Raw genomic sequence first — 23,670 nt, forward strand, 5'->3', positions numbered from 1 at the left:
TTTGGCACCGAATGGCGTCTTATAAGGAACTTTACTTTCACATTTCGTACTCTAATAATTCAAGAATTGTAGAGTCTAAGGGAATTTCTTCAAAACTACACATGGGAACATTGACAATATGAATTCTACTATGCATAGAAAAAGGCCACAATTTTAGTGAACAATGTCATCGTGATGAAATTCGAGCTTGCGTTGCCTTCTCTCGCATGTTTGTTGTATGCATTTCATGAAGCCATCCGTTTTGAATAAAGTTATTGTTGTCCATCTAATAACAAGACGGGAGAACCGACCCAAATCGGTGGATGTCATAAAAAAGATCAATAAACAGTTTTGCATGTTCCGTCTCGAGATCGTCGAAATAGGCTGGGGGAGGGGGGGACAGAGGGGGGGGGGGGGGGGGGGGGTAGAGTCGAGAGGTTCCCTGATCACACGACATCGTAAGATTTAAAAAGCCATAAAAAAAAGGGCAAGTAGGATATTATTTTCTCGGTCGTACACAAGTAGCTTAAGTCATAACCTAAAAACCAATCTCCGGAATTTTGAGAGGTAAAACCATAATCAAGGATGAAAAGACCAATAAATCGAGAATCAGGGCAGATCGAGAGAGATATATAACGAACAAGCTTGTAGTATCGATTCGGACATTACAACTGGAGACTTCGACCGAAGGAAGCGGGAGTTCGGAAAATGTGGTTAACGGGCAAGGGTGAAGTGAAGCTGAGACGGGTCTGCGAGCCGATCTTTAACTTACTTTCACACCATTCAATATGGATATGATATACCCATCCAATTGGAATGTGCATAATATGAATGGAATATGTATGTATAGAGAGAGGGGGTTAAAAACAAAATAAAGAAGGCACAAAATTAGAAGAAGAAGAAGAAGAAGAAGAAGAAGAAGAAGGATTGGGTGTGGGCCTGTCTTATTGAGTGTATATATGTAAACAGACAGAGAGCTTCTTCCCTAATAATAATAAGCTTTCCATTTCATGAGGGAGTGAAGAGGAGACAGGAACACAGCAGACCACCAAACAAAACAGAGCTGCTGAGCTGTTGTTGTTGGTGTTCTGTTGTGGTCTTCTTTCTACATTTCATTCAGGAGCAGATAGATTGAAGAAGAAGGAGGAATTAGACAGAAAAAGAAGGAAGAAGATATCTTTACCGGTCTCACTGTAAGCATTGGAAAAGGAATTTCACCTATCCATCCATCCATCCGCTTATCTTCTGGCATGTTTCTGATAGATGCAAAATAGAGATATATCATACCCTTTTTTTTTTGCTTTTTTTTGCTTTTTGTTTTTGTTTTTCACAGAGGTGTTGTAGTTTCTTAATCAATTTCTCCACCCCCAAAAGACAACCAGATTGATTTATTCTTTCCCCCTCAAATGAGCATTTCTTCTGCTTCATCATCAAATGCCCACCATGATGACTGTCATGATCCACCACCATGGTGATGGTGGTGGTGATGATGATGATGATTATGATTCCTTCACCAAATGTCCATGATGGTCTGCACTCTTCACCTTCATGACCATGGTTTCTTCACCGAATTTCCACCGTGGTATGCTTTTCTTCACCTCCAGGACCATACTCTTTTTTCTTTCTTAAAAAGCAAGCACAAAAGAAAAACAAAGAGGAATGCCCCTGTTTTTATTGTTTTTTCTTATTCCCTTCACCGAAAGGTATGGTATGATCTCTTCATCAGAATGACCTGTAAATTTATTCCGCAACAAACGATATGTAAATTTCTTCATCACAGAAGCATGTAGTGAATCATGATGATGACGGTGACTCCTTCACCCAAAACATGACTTGTTACTTTTACCTTGCTTTCTTCATCAAATGGCATCAAAATCTCTTTAGCAGAGTAAAGTTCTAGTAATCTCTTCATCACAGGGTAATGATTCTGGAAACAGATCCAGTAAGTTTGAAAGTTCTCATTGTCTTGTTTCAGATTTGATTTGATCGTATCAGCTTATTTATTTCTTCTTTTTGCTTCAAGTTTAACTTGGTTTATGATCAGTGAGTGGTCTTTTTGTTTGTCATCAATGATCTTCATGTTGTTCTTTTTTAGTCAAGTTCTGGTTAGATAAAATATTATTCAAGTTTAACTTTCTCGTTTTGCTTCCATGAACTTATCTTTCTTTTTCTTACTCTTCTGTTGTTGTAGGTTTCCATATTCTTGTTGACCTTATATCTTTCACTCTGTTAAATATTTAAAGACGAAGAGAGGACTGTTCCGAAACGGTAAGTTTTTGGTTTCTAAATATTTTGATTAGCATTTTCCTGTGTAAATATAATGGGCATTTGTTTTCAGCTATGGAAAGCTGTAACATGAGAAAAACTACTGTAAAAAATTATCCATGTATATTGAAAGGATGGTCATATTCTCTTTTCAGTTTTATAAAAAAAAATACAATTATATTGTCACCCATCTATTGAACTTGTTTTCTGCAATGAAATGGTGTTAAAAATTACAAGATACTATGAGAAAAGATAGCATTAGCCTCTTTGCTGTCTTGTCTGTCTATAATGGGCATTTTTTGTTTTTTCATGTATAATTGCATATTTGTTTAGGTCTGTCCAGTGAAAATGCCACATAATTATGCAGAGGCTATCAATGGCTTTTCTAGTTAAGCCAAACTTTTGTGGATCTCATGGGAGAGAATTAATATAGCAGGAACACTGGCTAGAGAATCTTGAACATGTTGATTGCAAACATCTCTGTAAAGGGAACAAATTTGGAGCAACGAAAGATATACACATTTCTACTAAATTCATATAAAATGTTGTGTGGCATTTTCTTATGAAAGTTTCCTGATTATGAGAAGGAAACACAACCGATAAATTACGGACATGCGAGACTAATACAGTATCTCTGCTGTAAAAAAAGACTTTATCTCCAACTTAGGGCTCACAATGGATCAACAGATGGTACCAGAATGGGATGGTGGCAATTGCCGAGACTCTTTAGATTTAATTTGGGGATCCCCTGATTCATTGTCTCCGAGCAAAGGAAGATGGGATACTGGACAACCAATTAAAATATCTGATCATGGCTTTGTGTAAGTCATTCGCATCATCCTCATACCACTCAAATTATCAGAATTTATTGAAATGTCAATTGAACATTCAAGACCCATATATTTTAGCTAGGGAAGTCGCGGTGTTCCAGTTTAACACAAGGAAAAGCTCATCATTGTCACTTTTTTTTTTCTGCAGTCCAGACCGTGATTTTGAAGAACTTTGTTGGGAAGATGGGCAGCTTCTAGTGGTTATGAAAGATCTTGGTACTGCCACTAGCAAAGGGAATATACGGGTGCAAAATGACGCCGATCAATTCGCCCCGGTTGATGAGATAGCATCAGTACAATCAGAGGTCGATGGCACCATGATCACTAATCTCAACAATGGAGTATCTATTTATCCTTCAAGTATGAATTTGAATCCACAAGAAGATGAATTGCTCTCTTGGCTGCAATACCCTTTAGATGAACCTGAAATACTTACGAATTCTGGGCATGTACCATCTTTCGAAAGGGTTTCCCACGGTGGCCTTATAAGACATGATGCCAATAAAGATGCGACCTTGATAAATTTGGAAGAAACTTACGTAGCTGGATTGACGTCAAGTATCCGTCGATGGGACAATACATTTGTGTCGACGCCGATGACAGCATCTGTGCAAAAACCGCCCATCCATAGTAGTGAAAATAAAGAGGCAATTGATAACAGTTCAATGCTTACTGTGAGCACGGACATATTGCCTTCAGTGGTGAGAGCAGACATATCGTCATCAGCAAAGGAGGAGATATTGCCATTGATAAAGGCAGATATATTGCCATTGGTTAGTGCTGGTTCCTCAGCCGTCTCCAACAGAGCAATAAACTTCTCAAACGAACTTGAAAGCTCTATGAACTTCTCGAATTTTGCTCGCCCAGCTGCCACATTCAAAGCTAACCTTCACTTATTAGGCATAGCCAGTGGTCTTACTGGAGCCAAGCGCTTAAAAAACCTTAATAGAGTGGCTGCTGTTGATGCATTAAAACCAGAATCATTTGATTCCTCAAAAAAAACTCATGTATCACAAATTGTCCCAAATTTTAATGCCTCTATAGCTCATAACCATCCATCAGGTTATCTTTCTTCATGGAATGAAGCTAAGGATGGTGCTACTGCTGATGAGAGATTCGATGGAAGCCCTGAGCTTGTCAGTAGAAGTAATGGTTCGAAATCGTCAATTATTGGCAGTGTGTGTGTACCAGATGTTGTTGAAGCTGTAGAGCCATCGGCCACATTGTCTTCCAGTGGTTCAGAGGATGTTGACCTGGATGAGAAAAGAGCTTCTGGTAGGAGAAAGGCTTATGACGAAGAATCGGAAATTCAAAGCCAAGTATATGCCGTGACTTGATTCATTCATCTCTTTGGCATTGGAAATATCAAATATGTTCCCTGTTGTTGGAAAGCTCAAATATTCAGTTTCTTATAATGTTCTTTTCTTCTATCAGAAAGCTCAAATAATTATTTACTTGCTTTGGAACGCTTATGTCTCTACTTTGAATTGAAAATCACAAAGATGTCTTCTTGCATTGGAAAACTTAAACTTCTCTGATTGCAAGAGAAAATACAAATTTTCTTTCTTGTGTTGGGAAGTGCAAATTTGTTTTCTTACATTGGAAACTCCAAACATCTTTTCAAAGCAAGCTCAATGCCTAAGTCTTATTAATTGTGGTTTAGGCTTTGGAGAGTGAAACAGCAAGTATTAAGAAGCTTGGGACAGCAGGGGAAGGTAACATAAACAAGAAGAGGAGGATTGCTGAGAGTCATAACCAATCAGAAAGAGTAAAAAACATTTGGATTCTATCTGTTTAAATTCTTCGTCCTAAGAGTGTTACCTTTGGCTCTTGGATATAGTGGCTCATGTACAATATGAAAACTAAAGAACTTCATACACTTCAGCTTAGAACATTTACAGACCTGAGGTACAAATGTATTGTGCACTGAAAATCAGAATTTTGGATGCGATTGCAGAGGAGGAGAGATCGGATTAGCGAGAAAATGAAAGTCCTGCAATCACTTGTACCGAATTCACACAAGGTCATTCATTCAGTTTAGCTTTCATGCTTAGGATTGCAAGATAAACTATTAAGGGCTCATATGTTATATACATGTGTATGTGTATCTGTGTGTGTGTGATCTCCCACCAGCAGTATGTGTATATGCATGTGTGTGATCTCTCACTAGTAATATAATATACTACAAGAACTAAAAGCATCTTATATTTCAGTCAGACAAAGCATCTATGCTGGAAGAAGTTATTAGATACATCAAGGCGCTCAAAGCCCAAATTAAAGTGAGTTATTTAAAACAGGTTTTCATTTGAGTTATCCATTAAATTTCTTTAATTCCTTTTATCAATAAAATCTACCGTTTGGTAACAAAATTGTACAACTAATAACATGAAAAACTACCGGGTTGCAGATGATTTCATGTAGTAATGGTGGCAGGTATTTCCTTTCACCGATGCTCTTACCACAAGGAATGCAGCCAGTGACAATGGCCTCATGGGCACCGTCCATAACAATGGGCATGCCAGGGGTGAACATGGGTATCCCTAGTCCAACGATGACTTCTATTAGCGGAAGACAATATCCACAATTGCAACCGATTCCGTCTGTCCATACTACACAAACTAACAATACTGGCACTATACCTTCAGCGAAATTTAATGTAACAGCCCAGGAACCCCTCAAACCGGCTGCAACACATGGAAGTATGCCAGCTTGCAATCCTGTGCCAATGCAACGGCTCCAGAAACCTGTCCAGGTACTTTTATATTCTCAACTCAAAATTTGCTCATCCGGTTCTAAAATCCGATTTTTGATCATTCAAAAATTATGTAATATGTACATGTACATGTATATGGATCTCTCTTTACTATGATGCCCCACCTTGACTATGTTGCAGCTGCTTTTTCCCATTTTGCAGTCCTGATGTATCCCGAAGCATGTTTCTCCCTCCCCATGTCACAGTTGCAACAATCATTAGTAAAATTCTTGAACATTGAGAGGCACTTATAAACTCCATATACCATACATGAAAATGCTCTATTTTGGTTTAGGTTATATTAGACTTTGGCGACAATAGTAGAATCTGTATGTGTATGCATGTAAGCCTTGTTATACCCAAGGTGAGAAGCCATTTGTTATTATTATTAACAAGGTTTAAATTCTCTCTAATTGCGGTAAATTACTAGATGCCATTGAGAAATGTAGGGGTTCTGTGTCTTGTACCCTAAGGTGTAAGCCATGATTTTTTGCTAGCCAGGTTTCAATTCTCAGTAGTTGCAGTAATTTAGTAGACGCCTCTGTGGAATGTAATGGTTGAAGGCATGACTTCTCAGTCTGACTACCATACACTTCCTTTCTTTCACCTGAGAGGAGAGTTCTATTTCATGTCCATGGGAGACAGAAGTAAACGGATTTATAGACGATGTTTGCACACATTAGTAAAAGATCTAAAAATAGAATTATAACATTGCGAATAGCTAGCTCGATATTTATTTCTCCAAATTTTGTGCATGGATGTAGGGGGGATTACCTTTTTGCCATAGAATCTTGAGTTGGCATAAGTTACTTGAAGTGGTCATGCTTCCTTGTTAAGGCAAAAGTGTGTGTCGAGAGTTATTGCTGGGTATGTAGATGTACACAAAGTACCAGTACTTTGTGTGTTTCATACTGTATCTATCTATATATTATTATTATTTGGCAAAGTTGGTAAAGTTTTCCCACACATATATGTGTGCATTTGAAATGACAGGTATTGACAGCAGGAGCAAATGACAATGGTTTGACACATAATCACCTGCATCATTATCCTTCAACTTTCATGGCATGCGGTGGGCGATTGCACCAATGATCCATGTCCCTTAATACCCCCATCCCAGCGAAAGTTGCCGCACTGTAATATACCTTGGAAGGTAAGATGAAAAATAAAACGGATATACATTATTTCTATCTCGTCATTCTGATCTATAATTATGTGCTTTGACACGCAGATCTGGAGACAGCTATCCCCAAGCTGAAGGTATCTTATGATCTTATCATTAACTGAGCTCCATGTTATGGATGTCCTTTTGTTGTGTCTTTAGTTTTTTTTTTTTCATTGTTAACAAATGCAACAAGATCAGGAATAAGGTTCGAAAATTCTAACCAGTCTCGAATAGTAGATCTCGTTGCGATACTAAACTGTAAAGTAGAAAATTTGGGATCATGTGGTAATCCACAATCCTATGTAAATTATTGAGACTCCACAATAATGCATCCCTCAACAATTGCCCCAGTCTTTCTCTGAAAGAATATACTTTATGCACCATAGGAACAAGAATGTTAAGTATTAAACTCGTTGCGATGCTAAACTGTAAAGTAGACAATTTGGGATCATGTGGTAATCCCCAATCCTATGTAAATTATTGAGACTCCAAAATAATATCATCGTTCAACACCATTCTTTCTCTGAAAGAATATACTTTATGCACCATAGGAACAAGAATGTCAAGTGTTAAAGATGGCAACAATTATCATAGAAAATTTATATTGAAAGCTTGTGCTGTTTGAGGTATTGGGGCTTGTACATCTCTGCGAGACCAATTTACGTAGTTTATCTTAATCTTAGTTGGCTTTAGTGGATAAATGGGCTACGTTGCTAGGAACATGAGCAAATCATTTGTGAAAATCTTGAGCTATCAATTGTTTGTCAAACGAGAAAAGTAGAATGCTCTCTATTGCAACAAGCAATATCAGATTCGATGAAATCATTGCCTTACCATGGCCAAAGTATTAAACTTAGTCACTCCACAGTTTAACATATTGTACGGCATTCTACAATTCCAACATGAAAATGAGGCAAGAGAAAAGTTTGAGAATGCTCTAGTGTAACAAGCAATATCAGATTCAATGAAATCCTTGTCATACCATGGCCAAAGTATTAAACCTAGTCATTCCATTGTTTAACAGTCGATATGACTTTCCACAATTCCAACGTGATAATGAGGTGTGCCATCCTTACACAAAATCATATGAGGCCAACCTATGCTATCCAATTTTAGATGGTATCAATAGTTTCTTGTTTTCATTCATTCAAAATTCTAAAGGTATGTATGTATGATCATAATAAACCCATAATCACATCATTACACTACGACTAGAAAGACTATTCATATGAAAATTACAAGATGCACTTAAGATATTAATAGGGAGTATATTTAAAAAGAAGGGAAAGAAATACAAGGTTGGGTATATGTCTCCTCATACCTTAGGCATAGGCATCTTAGAGTCACATGCTAGTTCTTATGAGTGGTTTAACAATCCATGTAAATAAAGAGTGGGGACATATAAAATTGTTCCTATGTATATCCCTTATATAAAAAGAGATGATGTCATTTGTATTATTTGCCTATCAATTTCAATGAATGGGTCACTTATCTTTTTAGGCTTCCCTTTGTATGACTTCACATTCACCCAACAATTTTGGTATGAGATATTAACAACCTAGACACTACTCCAAGTCTTAGTTTGTTGGGTCTCAAGTTGGATTTCTTTTATAACTTCTCCAAGGTAAATACATTCGAGTTATATGTTGATTTATCATTTTCAACCATCTACACTAATTGTTTGCAGTTCCAACTTGTGCAACTGTGTTCTATGATCATGTACTTGACACCATACCTCTACAACTATTTCTTGTGTTGTATTATTTTTCACATTAAAGTGAAGTGAAGTCTCAAGTTGAGAGTCTAAATTATTTTCTTAGTCTTGGCTACCACCTAAGTCAGCTAGGAAAACGATATTCATACAAGGTTAGGCCTCTTTCTTCTTTAGTTGATTGTTCATTATACACAAAAGTGTAAAAAATATGCTAGCCAATACAAAAGTGTAAAAAAAAGGCCAAGATATAAGAACGTGTCATTGTCGAGTTGTGTGTACCTAGGATGCAGTAGGTTTTGAAGAGCAAGAAAAGATAATTAAGTAGTTGAAAAACGCATAACATAAGAAGAACTTTGAAATCCAATTTGAGTTTATTAGCATGTCATATGTGCTAATTGACCCCGCAAACTACTTTAAAATTATTATATATAAGTTTTTCATACATGTTAATTGTCCCTAACCGGGAAATTATGATTTAGCCTTCACAACCACTAAATCCATCTAGAAGGATTAGGGTTGCAACCAATATTATCTATATATACGTGCGTGTGTTTACCGGGTAATGTGACGATTACATAAGCCACCTCATTAAAGGGTGCATTGATAGCAATGGTACATGTAAGTGGTGTAAATAGTAAATATGCTTGTCGTGGGAGTAGAGATTTTTTAAAAGAGGTGCATTCATTGTGATGATCACCAACATTCTTGCAAGGGAATGTGTTAGTAGAATGGGCAACCGATTCGAGGGAAGTGTTGCAAGCCTACACACAACAATAACAACAAAAAGTATCATCACAACCCACCCACCACCTTCACGTGTTGCAATCATCATGTGCCAATATTATTAACTAACAAGAGCATGGGTGTTACCCATCCCCTAGTGACCCATAGAACCACTAGTGAGCATAATTACCTCGCATTTGTCGTCAAGGGCACCGCTCATTCAACCCCGGCCCACCAAAGTAGAAGTAGTAACCCCAATTTTCGTTGTACCCATTTTGGACATTGTAACAAGCCGAGTCCTCGGAAAACGTGCTTATATCGTTAGGCGCTCTAAGGATGTTGTTGGTGTCCACCACTTGCAAGTTGGAGAAATACGCGGCCCGACCGAATCCTTCGGACGCGAAATGTCCGCTGCCCATCTGGGTCTTCGTGTGCCGGCCATTGAGACCTTTATCCACCACCTCCCCTCCCCATTGCACCATTGCAGCCGAGTCCGCAAGGAATGTAAAGAGGGAAGATGGCCAATAGCCAACCACATGATTCTCGCCGAATGACATCCACCAATCGCCTCCGTTTGGGTCCTAGGACCGATAGGAACATGGACACATGGACCACACTTTATTAACTTTAAAAAAACTTAGAAGAAAACCTTCCAATGCTTCTTTCTTAAATCCATGGGAACACCCTATAGAAAGAGAGGTCCAAAATACCAATGGCTGCATTCATTACCTTCCAGATGAGGATGTCAATGTCGAATTGCTTGTTGTCATACGCGGACAGAGGCGAAATGGTCGCTCCCAATGCGATTTCCCCACTGATTTGCACAAACCCAGAGCAGAGCAAGTTGTAACATCCTGTTCCTTTATATGCATCACTCTATAAAAGGACACAAGAAAAACAAAAAAGAGAGTACATGATCATCATGGATGGTACTACTCTATTGTGGAAAATCATGAATCTAAGCAATGGGAAGGTTCCATAGGGCCCTAAGTTTATTACTTACAGTCCAATAGGTGAACAATCGGGTGTTGTTATCGCCATAGAGATCAGGGGTCACCTAATAATGTCGGTCGACAAGCCCACCCGACACATTCATCGACAAAAGTAATTATCACTATCTTATGACTAAGACAAAATGTAGGCTGATATGTGATATATGTACAAATTATAACCTTTTTTTTTTACCTGCCATCCAGCTTCTATACTATTGAGATCACCATCAAATGAGCCCCCCAGGATCCACACTTGTGAAAGGCTGAACTCATTGGGCTCGTCTATCATCGGATTCCATACGTTCATCGTTGCCCTCGCTCCATAGTAGTTGTCACCTTCCACATAAACAATGGCATGCTGTGCCGAAATGAAAGCATTTGAGATTCTAATCAGCTCAACCCAACCAAACACTTCCATCACTAGATACACAAAACTCAAATTCATGCACTCTTGAACAATCAATCTTGAACAACCAATATATATGTCATGGTGAATGACCACAACAAGCTTTCCGAACCCAACCTCGGGCTCAATGTAGTTCGTTCCTCACCTATGTGTTGTGCTAAACTAGCATGTAGGCACTTGTCCATTAAGTAGACATGCTTTACTGTCAAGCCTACAATTGATTAGGGTAACTTTAATATAGCTAATGTTAGTAGTGTTTAGGGCTTTTGTTACAATTGGTTTGGGTACAAGCCTACAATTGATTAGGGTAACTTTAATATAGTTAATGTTAGTAGTGTTTAGGGCTTTTGTTACAATTGGTTTGGGTACAAGCCTACAATTGATTAGGGTAACGTTAATATAGCTAATGTTAGTAGTGTTTAGGGCTTTTGTTACAATTGGTTTGGGTACAAGCCTACAATTGATTAGGGTAACTTTAATATAGCTAATGTTAGTAGTGTTTAGGGCTTTTGTTACAATTGGTTTGGGTACAAACCTACAATTGATTAGGGTAACTTTAATATAGCTAATGTTAGTAGTGTTTAGGGCTTTTGTTACAATTGGTTTGGGTAACTTAATATAGCTGCTAATTATGTTAGTATTTTTGGGCTTTGTTACAATAGCACCTACAAATGCCTAGGACAAGAGAGTTAGTTTATCATGGGTGTGTGTGTGTGGAGGGTTTTCGAACCATGTGGCAAAGAGAGTGTCCAACCATGGCATGAGGTCCTAGAAAACCTAGTGTGAAGAACTTGGCAATGTTATAAATATATAACTTCATGTCCATGGAGCCAAAGTAAGTTAAGGGTTTATGGAAGGAAGTTTCTGACCTAAATGGACCATAGAGTAGGGGTAGTGTGACATAAAAAGTTGATTTAAGAGCTAGGATCTGAAGGGTGTCTCACTTGATGCACATTAGTATGAGTAGTGGCATTGGAGTGGCCGGAGTCACGAATCCCGACCGAGATGGGCGGGGCGACGGGTCTATGCGGCTTCCTCCCGTATTGTGACACATTGGCGGCGCGGAGCAAGTCCTCCTCTTTCGTCCTCCTCACTGGGATGGTACCACTAGGGCATTGCTCCCTTTGGTGGTGCCATAGCTGCACCGGCATCATGTTCAATGTGGCCCACACATTGCTCGCGCTACTAGTAGTACTCGCGTCCGCGGATCGTCTGCTTCCTTGGCCTTGTTTCAGAGATGCCGGCAATGGTGGGGGCTGGAGCTTGATCCGATGGCGCTTCAGCTTCGGATGATCCAGGGCAGGTTGAGTAGAGATGAGAACACAGTCAATTATGTCTCCATCAAGGCTCTGAAAGCATGAGGAGAACCCCCAGATCATCAATTTCCCAGAGTTTTTTTTAAACTATGATATGAAGCACACTCTTTTAAAAAAAAATAAAGAAATTTACACTCTTAAATTGATGTCCAGAACATGATTTAAAACAGAAAAAAGGAAAAAAAACATGATTTAAATTGAGTGCTTTTCTTTCTTTCTTTCTGTCTGTCTGTCTGGTTTAAATGTTTTTTTAGGTTTTTTGGAAAAGAAAACAATTTTTTTTAAAAAAAAAAGTTTTTTTTAGTAGGACCTGAATGCTGGTGATGGGGGGCTTATTCAGGCGGTTGAGATGGTGTTGGATTCTACTAGAGGATTTTGAAGTGTGGTGAGTTTTGTATAAGTTGTTGTTATTCATGTTCATATTGCTGCCTGGAGCAGCAGGAGAAGAAGAAACAAAGGAAAAGAGGGATAGGAAGCATATTATACATTTGATGATGATTGAGGAAGCTTCCATGGCAGAAGAAGAAGAAGAAGAAGAAGAAGAAGAAGAAGAAGAAGAAGAAGAAGAAGAAGCCATTGAAGCTTGCAGGAGGAGGAGGAAATGAATGAAGGGGATTGGATCTGAATGAATTTCTGGTTCTTTATTGTTCCGAAATTTGATTATTAAGAACTTGCTTGATCGTGTGAGGGGAAAAAAAAAAAGAGACCAAAAAAAAAAAAAAAGAAGAAAAAAAAAAAGAAAAGAGAAGAAAATGAATCGAATTGAATGGAGGTCACGGATGATCGATCACACACCACACCTCCTTTCTCTGTTATTAATAAAAATTTGACAGAAAAATTAAGAGAAGAAGAAGAAGAAGGGACCCCAAGGGAGCTCTCCTTATTCCTTTCTTCTTTGTTTTCTAGTGTGTGTTTGTATTTATTAATTCATGCATGCAAGCATGCATGTGTATATGCTACATTTATAACTAGACATTATTTTTAGTAGATGTTCTTCGTATAGCCTTTTTGTTCTTGTTCTAGCTAGTGAATGAAGACACCATATCTCTATCTCTTCATCTTGCTTGGCCTTTTCTTTATGTGTGTGTGTGTGTTGGGGGGGGGGGGGGGGAATTATTGTGCATATGTATTGTGAAATGCAGTACGTACACCACAATATATCGAATCTCGATCACATTCACCCCTCTTCTTGTCTTTACGCTTTTCTGCCACGAACGAACGAGAGTGTCTTCTTTTGTCGGTCGTTAGGGCTCTACCACAACTAACCCACCTGATATTCGTAAGTTGAGCTTTTCCCTAACGACCCATGCGGGTACCCAACTACATCACATCTCGTTTATGTGTCACTTTATTGGATGGCCGCTACCACAGAATGATAGAGTTGTCCCTTTTGTTGATGTAAAAACTTTATCAACTGAGCTACTATGAACTTGTGGAAATAACAGAGGGAGCACAATATCATAACAAGTTGCAAAAGAAGCGTGTATCAATACTAAGCAAGAGTGCCAACATTGTTACAACAAGGTTTCATACAATCGGTAGCTTTGGTTCGTGTGCTTCTAAGTGCACAAATACAAATATAACTTAGGGAGAGCAGTGAGGGACTAACATTAGAATACATGTTAAGGTTCCCATCATCCAATAGGTTATCAATTTCAATAGCCAACCCCATCTAGCACATCCAATTAATGACCCTTTCCGTTGATTGCACGTGTGAGGGTTGTTGTCACATCTTCACACTCAACACTCTCCCTCAGGTGCTTCACCTGCACCAACCCCTTCGCCTTTTACCTAACTTACTCCATCATCCCATTTCTTCACTCTAGCATGATTCAATTGCTCTATATCTCGCATCATTCAACTTATTCTTTTCTCTATTTTATTGGTACTTCCTTGACGAGTTCATAGGTTCAAATCTCTATTATGAGTTTTGAGTTTTGGTATATGTTTGTTACAATAGGTATTTCACCTAAATGGATTTATGCCTATTTCCTAATTTGCTCAAATCTAAGGGTCTTTTGAAGAGGTCTCCACAAGTGTCGTTTATTGGACAATACTCCAACTTGACCTTCTCATTTAAAATGAGCTCTCCAATGAGGTTTGGTATTGGGTCTATGTGCTTGGTTTGGTTTTGCAACTTTGATCACCACTATCTATGTTGTATTCTCTTTATGTCCATTAGAATCTTTCTTAGACATATTCCTTTATGTCCTACATAATACACTGCCATATATTTTGCTTGTGCCAAGGACAATGAGACATTTGATTACTTCTTGCTTGTCCAACATAATATCGTAAATCCTAAAATGGAAACACAAGCAAAAGGTGGACATCTTTTCTTCTAGATCCCAACCTAGTGGTACTTACATTATGTGAATAGCTTTTTCCTACAACCAACATTGATGTCATGTTAAATCATACCCTTTGGTTACTTAAGAGCACGCATTCCAACTTGCTAATGAATCTTTTCTAGATGCATAATGAGTTTTGGCAAAAGTCCCACCACATATTCTAAGTCTAGTCTTGTGTTGGACAAATATAGGAGACCCTTGCCTTGAATATGACATTGATCTACTCCTAGTCTTCAACAATTTCAAGTTAACCTCCATTGGTGTGGAAGCTGGCTTTGCAATTCTCCATCCCTAATGGTTTGACAATAAAGCATGCATACTTGGTATGAGCTACAAATATCTTTCTATCAATTTGATATACTATTAGAACCAAACATAGGTGCTTTAATGCTAGATATGTCATCTTGAATTTGGTTCTCAACCTCATATTGATATGATCTAGATCAACCTCAAGACTATCGATAAGGACCAAGTCATGAACATATATCATAAGAATCACAGACACTTGACTTCTATTTTAACATAGAGTGCTTGTTGTGGGAAATCCATCAATCCACTTGTACCAAACTATTGATGCTTGCTTTAGCTCACATAGGTCACATTTTATAATAGATAAGATTTATCACTCACCTCTAGCCTCTTAGAATGTCTCAATGTAATGAATTACTTCATGAAGGTAGATCTTCATGGTACAAAAAATGTTACGTGGATTTGCCCAGAAGATGAATACCATATTTCTTTTGACACTCGATGTTGAACATTTCAAGTTTTCATCTCATGAATGAATCAATATTTTTTCCACATATTATGAATTAGATTTTCTGTAATATCTTCGACTTACCCACTAGTTTATTTAGAAGACATCCTAATCTATTAACAAATTCAAGAGGAGCATATGTCACATTATCTTGCAATCATAAGAATATGTCCTTTATGCTAAACTAGAAGTGTAGTTAATTTAATTGCAACCAAGCGGAGTTCCTTGATTATTTATTCTCACTAGAGAGGATATCTATGTGAACCTAACAAAAGGTTTTGGACTATCAAACACCATGCTTTTTTTTTTGGAGTGTGCAATACTTAATAGGATTCACGAATATCTATTGCAAAACATTGAGAATTATTTAAAGATTGTGTTACCTCTTACACAACTATCACAAAATGGCGAAACATTTACTTGGACTTTGGGTGCAGCAACTGAATCACTTGAAAGCTTGAAGTAAGTCTTTACCCTCATTCTAGTCAATGTAGTTATCCTAGCCAAGCCGTTCATATCAAAGTTGATTGTAAAGAATCAAATATGATTCTTGTGCAGCGGAAGAGATGTGTGTTATGTGTATGTGTGAGAGGAAAGAGAGAAGAGAAGAGAGAACACAAGATAGATTAGATAGAAATGAAAAATAGAATACTCAAGAAGAAAGTGTATATTTACAAGAGAATATGAGATACAAAATGTAGCATTACAAGGAGTCACAAGTGACTCTTTATGTAGGAGAAGGATGCTTTATATAAGGTCACCCTCTCTCTTCATTAACTCACTACAACACTACTCTCTCTTGGGGAATGTGAAGACTCATAGTCATGGGGAATATGAAACTCATTAGTTACGTGTCATAGAATATGATTCTATGACACATAGTTAATGTATAGAGAGTAGTGGTGTGACTCTTGACCTTTGAGTGATCATAGATTCTTAACATTGATGCTTTAGGTTTACATGTGGGAGAATCGTTTCACAAACCAAATGTTATGGGAAACCATAATCCAATTGCTTTTCATTCATAAAAGTTTGAAGTTGCAAAAACCTACTATGAGATTCATGGCCAAAAACTTGCAGGCATTGTGGCTTCTTTTGAGTAGTGGCAACACCTACTTAAGGGTTCTTTGCACCCGATTATTATCTATAATGATCATAAGAATCCAACATATTCCTTGAATCCTTTAAGTTATCGATAAGTTGTAGATTCCCACATATCTCTTCTTCTTGATTATGTACCATTTAGAGGTACACCAAGCTAGTAAGGCAAATACTCGATCTTGGTGCTCATATGTGGCATCTCATTTAGGAGAATCTACTTTTGACCATCAAAAGAAAGTCATCTTGGTTCCTAATTATCTATAGCTGATGGTAACCAATGTCTTGGAAGCACCTTTGAAGTTAAGTTTTCATGATTTCATTTGTGTTAATTTAGTATATATGTTTTTGCCAACGAAATGTGAGGTCATTATCCTTATAGAAATTTCTTTTTTGGTAGCTCCATTTCAAATCTAATTGTTCATCCTTCACCTTTAATTCAACTTGTTGATAGCTTGTAGTTCAAGGTCATGGTTTTTTGGAGTCCAAGAGTATGCATAACAAACTATACAATCTCATCTATTGGATGTTAACTATACCCTTAATAATTAGACTTTGGAGTTTGTTGAAAATTTCGCCAATTCTTTAAAAAGATTGTACTATTTGAAAAGTGCCAATTCATGCATTATGACTTCGTCCAAGGAGGGAACAATGTGAAGTTCTTTTAGGGGGCAAAGAAAGGGGACAAAGAGAGTTTTGAACACACTCATGACTTGTATCTTACAGTTTAAACCCTCAATCAAGGGGCTATACATATAGCATTTAGAGCATAATATTAATACATGTTGGGAGACAGGTCCCTCCGGATGGGAAGGGAGAAGATCAGTGACGATGAACAAACTCGGCCGAAACCGGATGAGGAGTACCCGACTACGGAGAGCCGGATGATACAGACCCGGTGAAGACCGGATGAGGAGTACCCGGTTACGGAGAGCCGAATGATACAGACCCGGTGAAGACCGGATGAGGAGTACCCGGTTACGGAGAGCCGGATGATACAGACCCGGTGAAGACCGGATGAGGAGTACCCGGCTACGGAGAGCCGGATGATACAGACCCGATGAAGACCGGATGAGGAGTACCCTAAACCGTATGAGGAGGACCCCGGCTAGGGGGCGCCGGATGGTGCAGGCCCGGTATGAACTGGATGAGGAGTACTCGGCTACGGAGAGCCGGATGGTGCATGCCCGATATGAACCGGATGAGGAGTACCCGGCTACGGAGAGTCGGATGGTGCAGGCCCGGTATGAACCGGATGAGGAGTACCCGGTTACGGAGAGCCGGATGGTGTAGACCCGGTATGAACCGGAGGAAGAGACATATTCGTAAATATGTTTCTGAGAGCCCATTGTGGCTATATTTGTAAATAGCCGAAAAGTCATATTAGTATAAATATGACTTAGGGCAAACTAATATTATGTTGTTGTTATTTTTCTTGTTGGTGCAAGAAGCAGAGACAGTACGTAACGTTGTACAGAGAGAGAGAGAGAAAGAGGTCGTTGCCTCTGTTGTAACCGCCGCCTGTGGCGAAGATCGTGAGTCCGAGGTCGTTGCCTCCGTGAACTCACTGTTTTGTACATTCATACATAGTGACAGTTTGCAGCCTATGGGCTGCCGTGGTTTTTCCCCTAGTTTGGGGTTTTCCACGTAAACGTCATGTGTACCATTTCTCTTCTTTGTGTCGCGTTTCATTACCTGTTTTTCTGTGTATGAAAAGAATCTCGGTTGTGGCCGAGTCTTGCGCATAAGGAACGTGCAGTTCCTGTCAATACATTCATGCATTATAACATTTTAACTAGTTGTGGTGACATCCCTTGCTATGAACAATAACCAAATGGCATGCAAGCACAATAGCTAAATGACAAGCACACATGATGGCCAATGTGATGATCATGTTGGATAACAAGTCCCTCCGGATGGGAAGAGGAGCTCGAATCGAGGAAAGAGGGAGAACCGATTCCCATGGAGTTGATGAGTATTTCAGCTGAGGCCGAAATCGAAAACCGAAATCGAAAATTGATTTAATAGCCGATTCGAGAGACTACATTTGTAAATAGTCCAAGTGTGCCCCTTGTGGGCTATGTATGTATATAACTAGGAAGTTGTATAAGTATAAATACAACTAGGGCAAACTTTATAGTACGAGAGTTGATCATTGTAAGTGTTGAGTGTGTATGAGAGAGTGAGAGACACACAAGAAGCACAAATGCAACACTCACACAAAGAAGACAATGGTTGGAATAACTCTCTCTATTGATGAATAATTCTTATCTGAAGTAAGAGCTGAAATATATCCCTAAGTACTATGTACAACCACATATGAGTGAATCATGTATGTGGTAACATGGGGAAAAAACCTCTAGCTAGAACTAGAGTAAATATAGGAAAAAGGTTCACACCAAAGCTACTCGAGGAACAGATAAGTGTAACAAACCCCCGTGGAGCGAATGATGTGAACACATACATGGAGTGACAGATCAGCCCCCACAAGGCAGTAAGCCTAAAGCTTTGCGAAAAGCTTCAAACTTTTCTCATGGAAGAGCTTTGGCGAATATGTCTGCCACATTATCTTGTGTAGGCACATATACCAAATCAAATCTCTTGCATGAAGGAGCTCTCTCACATAGTGATAATTGTTGTTCGCCGGAATAGTAACCGACGGACAAGAGCGCAGGAAAACGAAATAGTATAATATTGTAACGCATGTAACGTTTCACGCGGGAAGCGTGAACTGCTAAAAGACCTTGCGTATATAAAGGGCAAAAAAAACCTCTGATAGAGGTAGCGTGTAATTTTGAATGTAAGAGGCATATTGTAATAGAGTTCTATCTTCTCTGATATCTGTGTGTAGCTACGGCTAATCTACTGTGTGTCTGTAACACTTGAGAGCGTAGGAGTAAGTAACAATGTGTGCGCTAGCCCACTGTCAAAGGAGCTCAGTTGTAGCTGTCTCCCTTATACGCTGCTAGGGTACGGGGAATATCCCACTAAGTATTACGCTGTCGTAGTGTATTTCGTACACTACGTGAAAAAGTAAAAATAATATAACCGATTTAATTACATATAAATAAATAAAATAAGAATATCAAAATATTTGTCACGTGCATAGCGCAAGATTCAAACCTTGTACCTCCACGTAACCAAACCTCAACTTTACCATTATGCTACCTTATCTTTAGTGTTCTATAAATAGATTTAATAACTATAAGTGCTTTATTTGCGCCTACCTTTATTAAAAGGTAAATCGTGCATTTTTTAGAGTGCGTGAATATTTTATAGAAAAACGCAAGCAACAAAAAAGTGACTCATGCACATCTAGCGTGCATGAGCACTATATTTAGCAAATAAAAGCAAGGATTAGAAAAGCATCACATGCACATTTAGTGTGCATGAACATATTAGAAAAAGCATGTAGTTATGCTTAGTCTCTCCCATCACTATATAAGGATGGGGAGCACATTGTAGTTTTTGTTGATTATTTTTCTATAATGATCAATCAATCTAAAATATTCGTGGGATTCACGAATTTGCTAAAATAATTCTCTCTTACTACCTAAATATTGACTAAATATACTAAACTCGTGGGATTCACGAGATTCTTATCTTATAACTCTTTATACCTATTCTTTACTAGCCTTATTTGTATTTTTCTTTTCTCCTAGTCCAAAACCTCGGCGGTTCCCACCCGACTCACGCAACGATCCGGAGCCGAAAGGCACGACACAGTTGGTGAACCCGACGTGAAGGCGGGTGGCAAGGAGATGGAGAATCAACAAGAGGCAATGAGCATAACGATGATGATGATGTTCGAGCGGATGCTACAAGAACAACGAGCGATGTCGGAGATCACGGGGGCAGTAAAGCGGCTCGTACAACGAAATGGACAATTCAACGGAAACGATGTGTCACGCTATCTACGTGACTACAAGGCGGAGATGATACGATGTGGGATACCGGAAGGATTGCAAGTGACATCCTTCAATCGGGTGGCCACGGATGAGCTACAAGAGAGAATCCACAAGATACGGCAACAAAACTCGACATGGGGATCATTCGAAGAAGCTTTACGAGAGTCATATGATTACAAGAGATCGAAGGGACAAGATCGGCGAAAATTCGACGAATGGGTGGCATCGGAGAAGACCCACCGAAGTGCAACACAAGCATTCCTAGAGTTCGAGCATCGTTTTGCTCGACTCTCGGAGCGGGAACAACGATTGGTGGGAGAAGATAAAGTCCTAATGTTCGTAAAATCGATCGATCGAAAAGAAAGGATGGACATCGGGATCAAACTCGAAGACGATGAAAGTACGAATGGTCTTACCGAAGATTGGGCCGAAGTCCAAAGGGTATGCCGGAGACATGATGAGAGGAAGATGAGAATCTTGTCAACGACATGGCCGATGAAGGATGGTCGATTGAAGACAAACGATGGAGCCGATATGAAGGCCGAAATACAACATGATGGTCCGACGGAAGAGGGTGTAAAACAAGCTACCCTCTTGTCTTGCGAAAGAACAACGACGAAGGATAAGGCCGATAACCCAAGTATAGAAGAAGATTTCAGAATACAAGTGTCCGAAACATCGGGTGAAAAAGGGGTAAGCATAATTGATGCAGTGAAAGAGAGCAAAGAGGACTTGATTGAGGAGGTCACCACGAAAGATGACATCGAATTGAAGGTGGCTATGGACGAATCAACGACGGATGGCCATATCGAGACTTCTCCACCACTGATTCCAGAGACTCCGGCGGTTGCGTTCGAAAGGCAACGTGAGACCGAAGAGACGAAAGGTGGCGGAGAGAAAACAAAGGTCGAAGTCGATGCGTATGACGGAGAGATAGCCGAGAATATGGCTATGGGTGAAACAATGGAGGATGATAATACCGAGGATTCCTACCCACTAATCCTAGAGACTTCGGCGGTTGTGTCTGAGAAGCAATGTGAGACCGGAGAGACGGGAGGTGGTGGCAAGAAAGGTAAAGTCGGAAGCCAATTAGGATGGAAGGTGATCCGGACGGGATTCCGATCCGAAAGAAAGCCGAACTGGGTAAAAGAGGATTCGACCGAAAGTCGACCCGAAAGAAAGCCGAACCGAAAGGAAGAGAATTCGGCCGAAAGACGACACAAATGAAAGCCGAACCGGGCGAATGAGGATTCGGTCGAAAGACGACCCGAAAGAAAGCCGACCCGAAAAGGGGTCGAATCGGTCAAAACCGATCGACCGAGTCTGACTTGGCCGAACGCGAATATGGATGGAAGCCTACCTAGCCGAAAGCCGATCGGACGAGACCGATCCGGAAATAAGCTAATCCAACTCAATCGGAGGTTGGACCGGTCGAGGCTGGTGAAAACGAGGAAAAGAAAGCCAACCGAAACCGAAACCGATAGATCGAAACTGGGCCGGAAGGAGACCGACTCAATCGAAACCGAACAACCGATTCCGATTCAGCCGAATACGAATCCGATCGGAAGCCGATCAAACCGAAAGTCGATCGGACGAGAGCGATCCGGAAAAAAGTCAAGGTTGATGAAGACAAGAAAGAGGCCAGTAAAAGACACTACCACGAATGACAAGGGCCAAGAATATGACGAGAGAGAACAAAGAATATGGTGGATCGGATGGCGACAATGGTTCGCGTGGAAAGAATGGGTCTACTCAAAATGGAGAGACAAAGTTGACATAGCGGGACAAACGGAGGATGAAGGGGAGACAACGAGCATCGGCAACTTCGGCACATACCGGAGGATGTGCGGGTTCGGAGGGGGCGAGTGTCGTAGTGTATTTCGTACACTACGTGAAAAAGTAAAAATAATATAACCGATTTAATTACATATAAATAAATAAAATAAGAATATCAAAATATTTGTCACGTGCATAGCGCAAGATTCGAACCTTGTACCTCCATGTAACCAAACCTCAACTTTACCATTATGCTACCTTATCTTTAGTGTTCTATAAATAGATTTAATAACTATAAGTGCTTTATTTGCGCCTACCTTTATTAAAAGGTAAATCGTGCATTTTTTAGAGTGCGTGAATATTTTATAGAAAAACGCAAGCAACAAAAAAGTGACTCATGCACATCTAGCGTGCATGAGCACTATATTTAGCAAATAAAAGCAAGGATTAGAAAAGCATCACATGCACATTTAGTGTGCATGAACATATTAGAAAAAAGCATGTAGTTATGCTTAGTCTCTCCCATCACTATATAAGGATGGGGAGCACATTGTAGTTTTTGTTGATTATTTTTCTATAATGATCAATCAATCTAAAATATTCGTGGGATTCACGAATTTGCTAAAATAATTCTCTCTTACTACCTAAATATTGACTAAATATACTAAACTCGTGGGATTCACGAGATTCTTATCTTATAACTCTTTATACCTATTCTTTACTAGCCTTATTTGTATTTTTCTTTTCTCCTAGTCCAAAACCTCGGCGGTTCCCACCCGACTCACGCAACGATCCGGAGCCGAAAGGCATGACAACGCACAGACGCTACCATTCGTTGTCACACAGTCACTTGGAGGTCTAGGTTGAAGGACTGACTGTAGACCGTGTTCCTAGTTGGTAACACTTTTGGCACGCTTGGTGATTTGTGTTTTCTCACAGACGAACAACGACGAATGGTCTATCTATAGGAAAAGCATAGAGTCTGTAGTTAGAGAAAAAAAAGCATGGATTCCTAAGACTCCCTCATCACTACATAAGGATGGGGAGCACAATGTAATAGGTGTGTGAAAAATATTTGGGAAATTGGATATATTTCCTAAAACACCAATTAATATAATCGCGGGATTCACGAAGTTTTATATAATCTATCTCTTTCAATCTAAATTCATATTCTTACATAAATATTGATTAATGTAATACTTGTGGGATTCACAAGGTTTGATCTCTTTTCTATTTCTACTCTAAACTATTTCAATTTATTACTATGATTAAGACAAACTAAAACAACTCTACTTGTGGGATTCACAAGCTTCTAATAATCTATACATAATTAAAATCGCCTCAAATTCTTCCTCTTCCTAGTCCATATCCCTAGTGGTTCCCACCTGACTCACACAAACGATCTGGTGCCGAAAGGCACGACAATGTTTCCAAAATTTACGGCGGAAACTAGAACAGGGCCCCGCGGAGGATGAGGCTCGGGAGACATTTTTGGCGGCATTATGCCGACCTATACGGACCACGCTCAACAACAATAGCGTGAAAGGGGAAACGGTCGATATGGTCATCGAACGAGCGTTACAGCTCGAGCTGGACGACGAAGAGGAAAGGTTTTCTATGTCCTCATTACGACAAGCA

The 23,670-nt window shown here is 39.4% G+C and overlaps 2 protein-coding genes across 8 annotated transcripts; one reads left to right on the plus strand and one right to left on the minus strand.

Annotated features, from left to right (window-relative positions):
• Nucleotides 1-1,431: 1,431 nt before the first annotated feature.
• LOC147849908 (uncharacterized) lies at nucleotides 1,432-7,400 on the plus strand. 7 transcript variants are annotated; one of them, XR_015531715.1, is made up of 10 exons: nucleotides 1,432-1,561; nucleotides 2,171-2,247; nucleotides 2,681-3,065; nucleotides 3,223-4,393; nucleotides 4,738-4,842; nucleotides 5,032-5,097; nucleotides 5,288-5,353; nucleotides 5,482-5,826; nucleotides 6,820-6,979; nucleotides 7,058-7,400. XR_015531715.1 is itself a non-coding variant. In XM_087337015.1 (10 exons), exons 3-9 carry the CDS (start codon nucleotides 2,920-2,922, stop codon nucleotides 6,660-6,662), a joined length of 1,971 nt encoding a protein of 656 aa, XP_087193141.1. In that variant the 5' UTR covers nucleotides 1,432-1,561; nucleotides 2,171-2,247; nucleotides 2,681-2,919; the 3' UTR covers nucleotides 6,663-6,693; nucleotides 6,820-7,400. The 7 variants fall into 7 exon arrangements, 3 of the variants coding, with proteins under 3 accessions (XP_087193141.1, XP_087193139.1, XP_087193142.1); XR_015531718.1 differs by having other exon boundaries at nucleotides 2,912-3,065; XM_087337015.1 differs by adding an exon at nucleotides 6,591-6,693 and having other exon boundaries at nucleotides 6,820-7,400.
• Nucleotides 7,401-9,057: 1,657 nt separating this feature from the next.
• LOC147849909 (protein neprosin-like) lies at nucleotides 9,058-12,739 on the minus strand. Its single transcript, XM_087337160.1, has 7 exons — nucleotides 12,453-12,739; nucleotides 11,771-12,175; nucleotides 10,614-10,778; nucleotides 10,432-10,485; nucleotides 10,158-10,304; nucleotides 9,619-10,009; nucleotides 9,058-9,466 (listed from the first exon to the last, which is right to left on the minus strand). Exons 1-6 carry the CDS (start codon nucleotides 12,717-12,719, stop codon nucleotides 9,632-9,634), a joined length of 1,416 nt encoding a protein of 471 aa, XP_087193286.1. The 5' UTR covers nucleotides 12,720-12,739; the 3' UTR covers nucleotides 9,058-9,466; nucleotides 9,619-9,631.
• Nucleotides 12,740-23,670: the final 10,931 nt, after the last annotated feature.

The sequence above is a fragment of the Azolla caroliniana genome, unplaced genomic scaffold, assembly GCF_043228905.1.
Source record: "Azolla caroliniana isolate FFs.n. ecotype wild unplaced genomic scaffold, voAzoCaro1.0.p SCAF_22, whole genome shotgun sequence".
NCBI classification, from domain to species: domain Eukaryota; kingdom Viridiplantae; phylum Streptophyta; class Polypodiopsida; order Salviniales; family Salviniaceae; genus Azolla; species Azolla caroliniana.

Coding starts and splice junctions, on each gene's coding strand:
- LOC147849908 (XM_087337013.1), top strand. CDS start 2,920: ATGGATCAACAGATGGTACCAGAATGGGATGGTGGCAATTGCCGAGAC. Junction 4,394..4,737: donor AATCGGAAATTCAAAGCCAA/GTATATGCCGTG, acceptor ATTGTGGTTTAG/GCTTTGGAGAGTGAAACAGC. Junction 5,827..6,819: donor GGCTCCAGAAACCTGTCCAG/GTACTTTTATAT, acceptor TTGAAATGACAG/GTATTGACAGCAGGAGCAAA.
- LOC147849909 (XM_087337160.1), bottom strand. CDS start 12,719: ATGGCTTCTTCTTCTTCTTCTTCTTCTTCTTCTTCTTCTTCTTCTTCT. Junction 12,176..12,452: donor CCCCCATCACCAGCATTCAG/GTCCTACTAAAA, acceptor TCATGCTTTCAG/AGCCTTGATGGAGACATAAT. Junction 10,305..10,431: donor GATTGTTCACCTATTGGACT/GTAAGTAATAAA, acceptor GTCCTTTTATAG/AGTGATGCATATAAAGGAAC.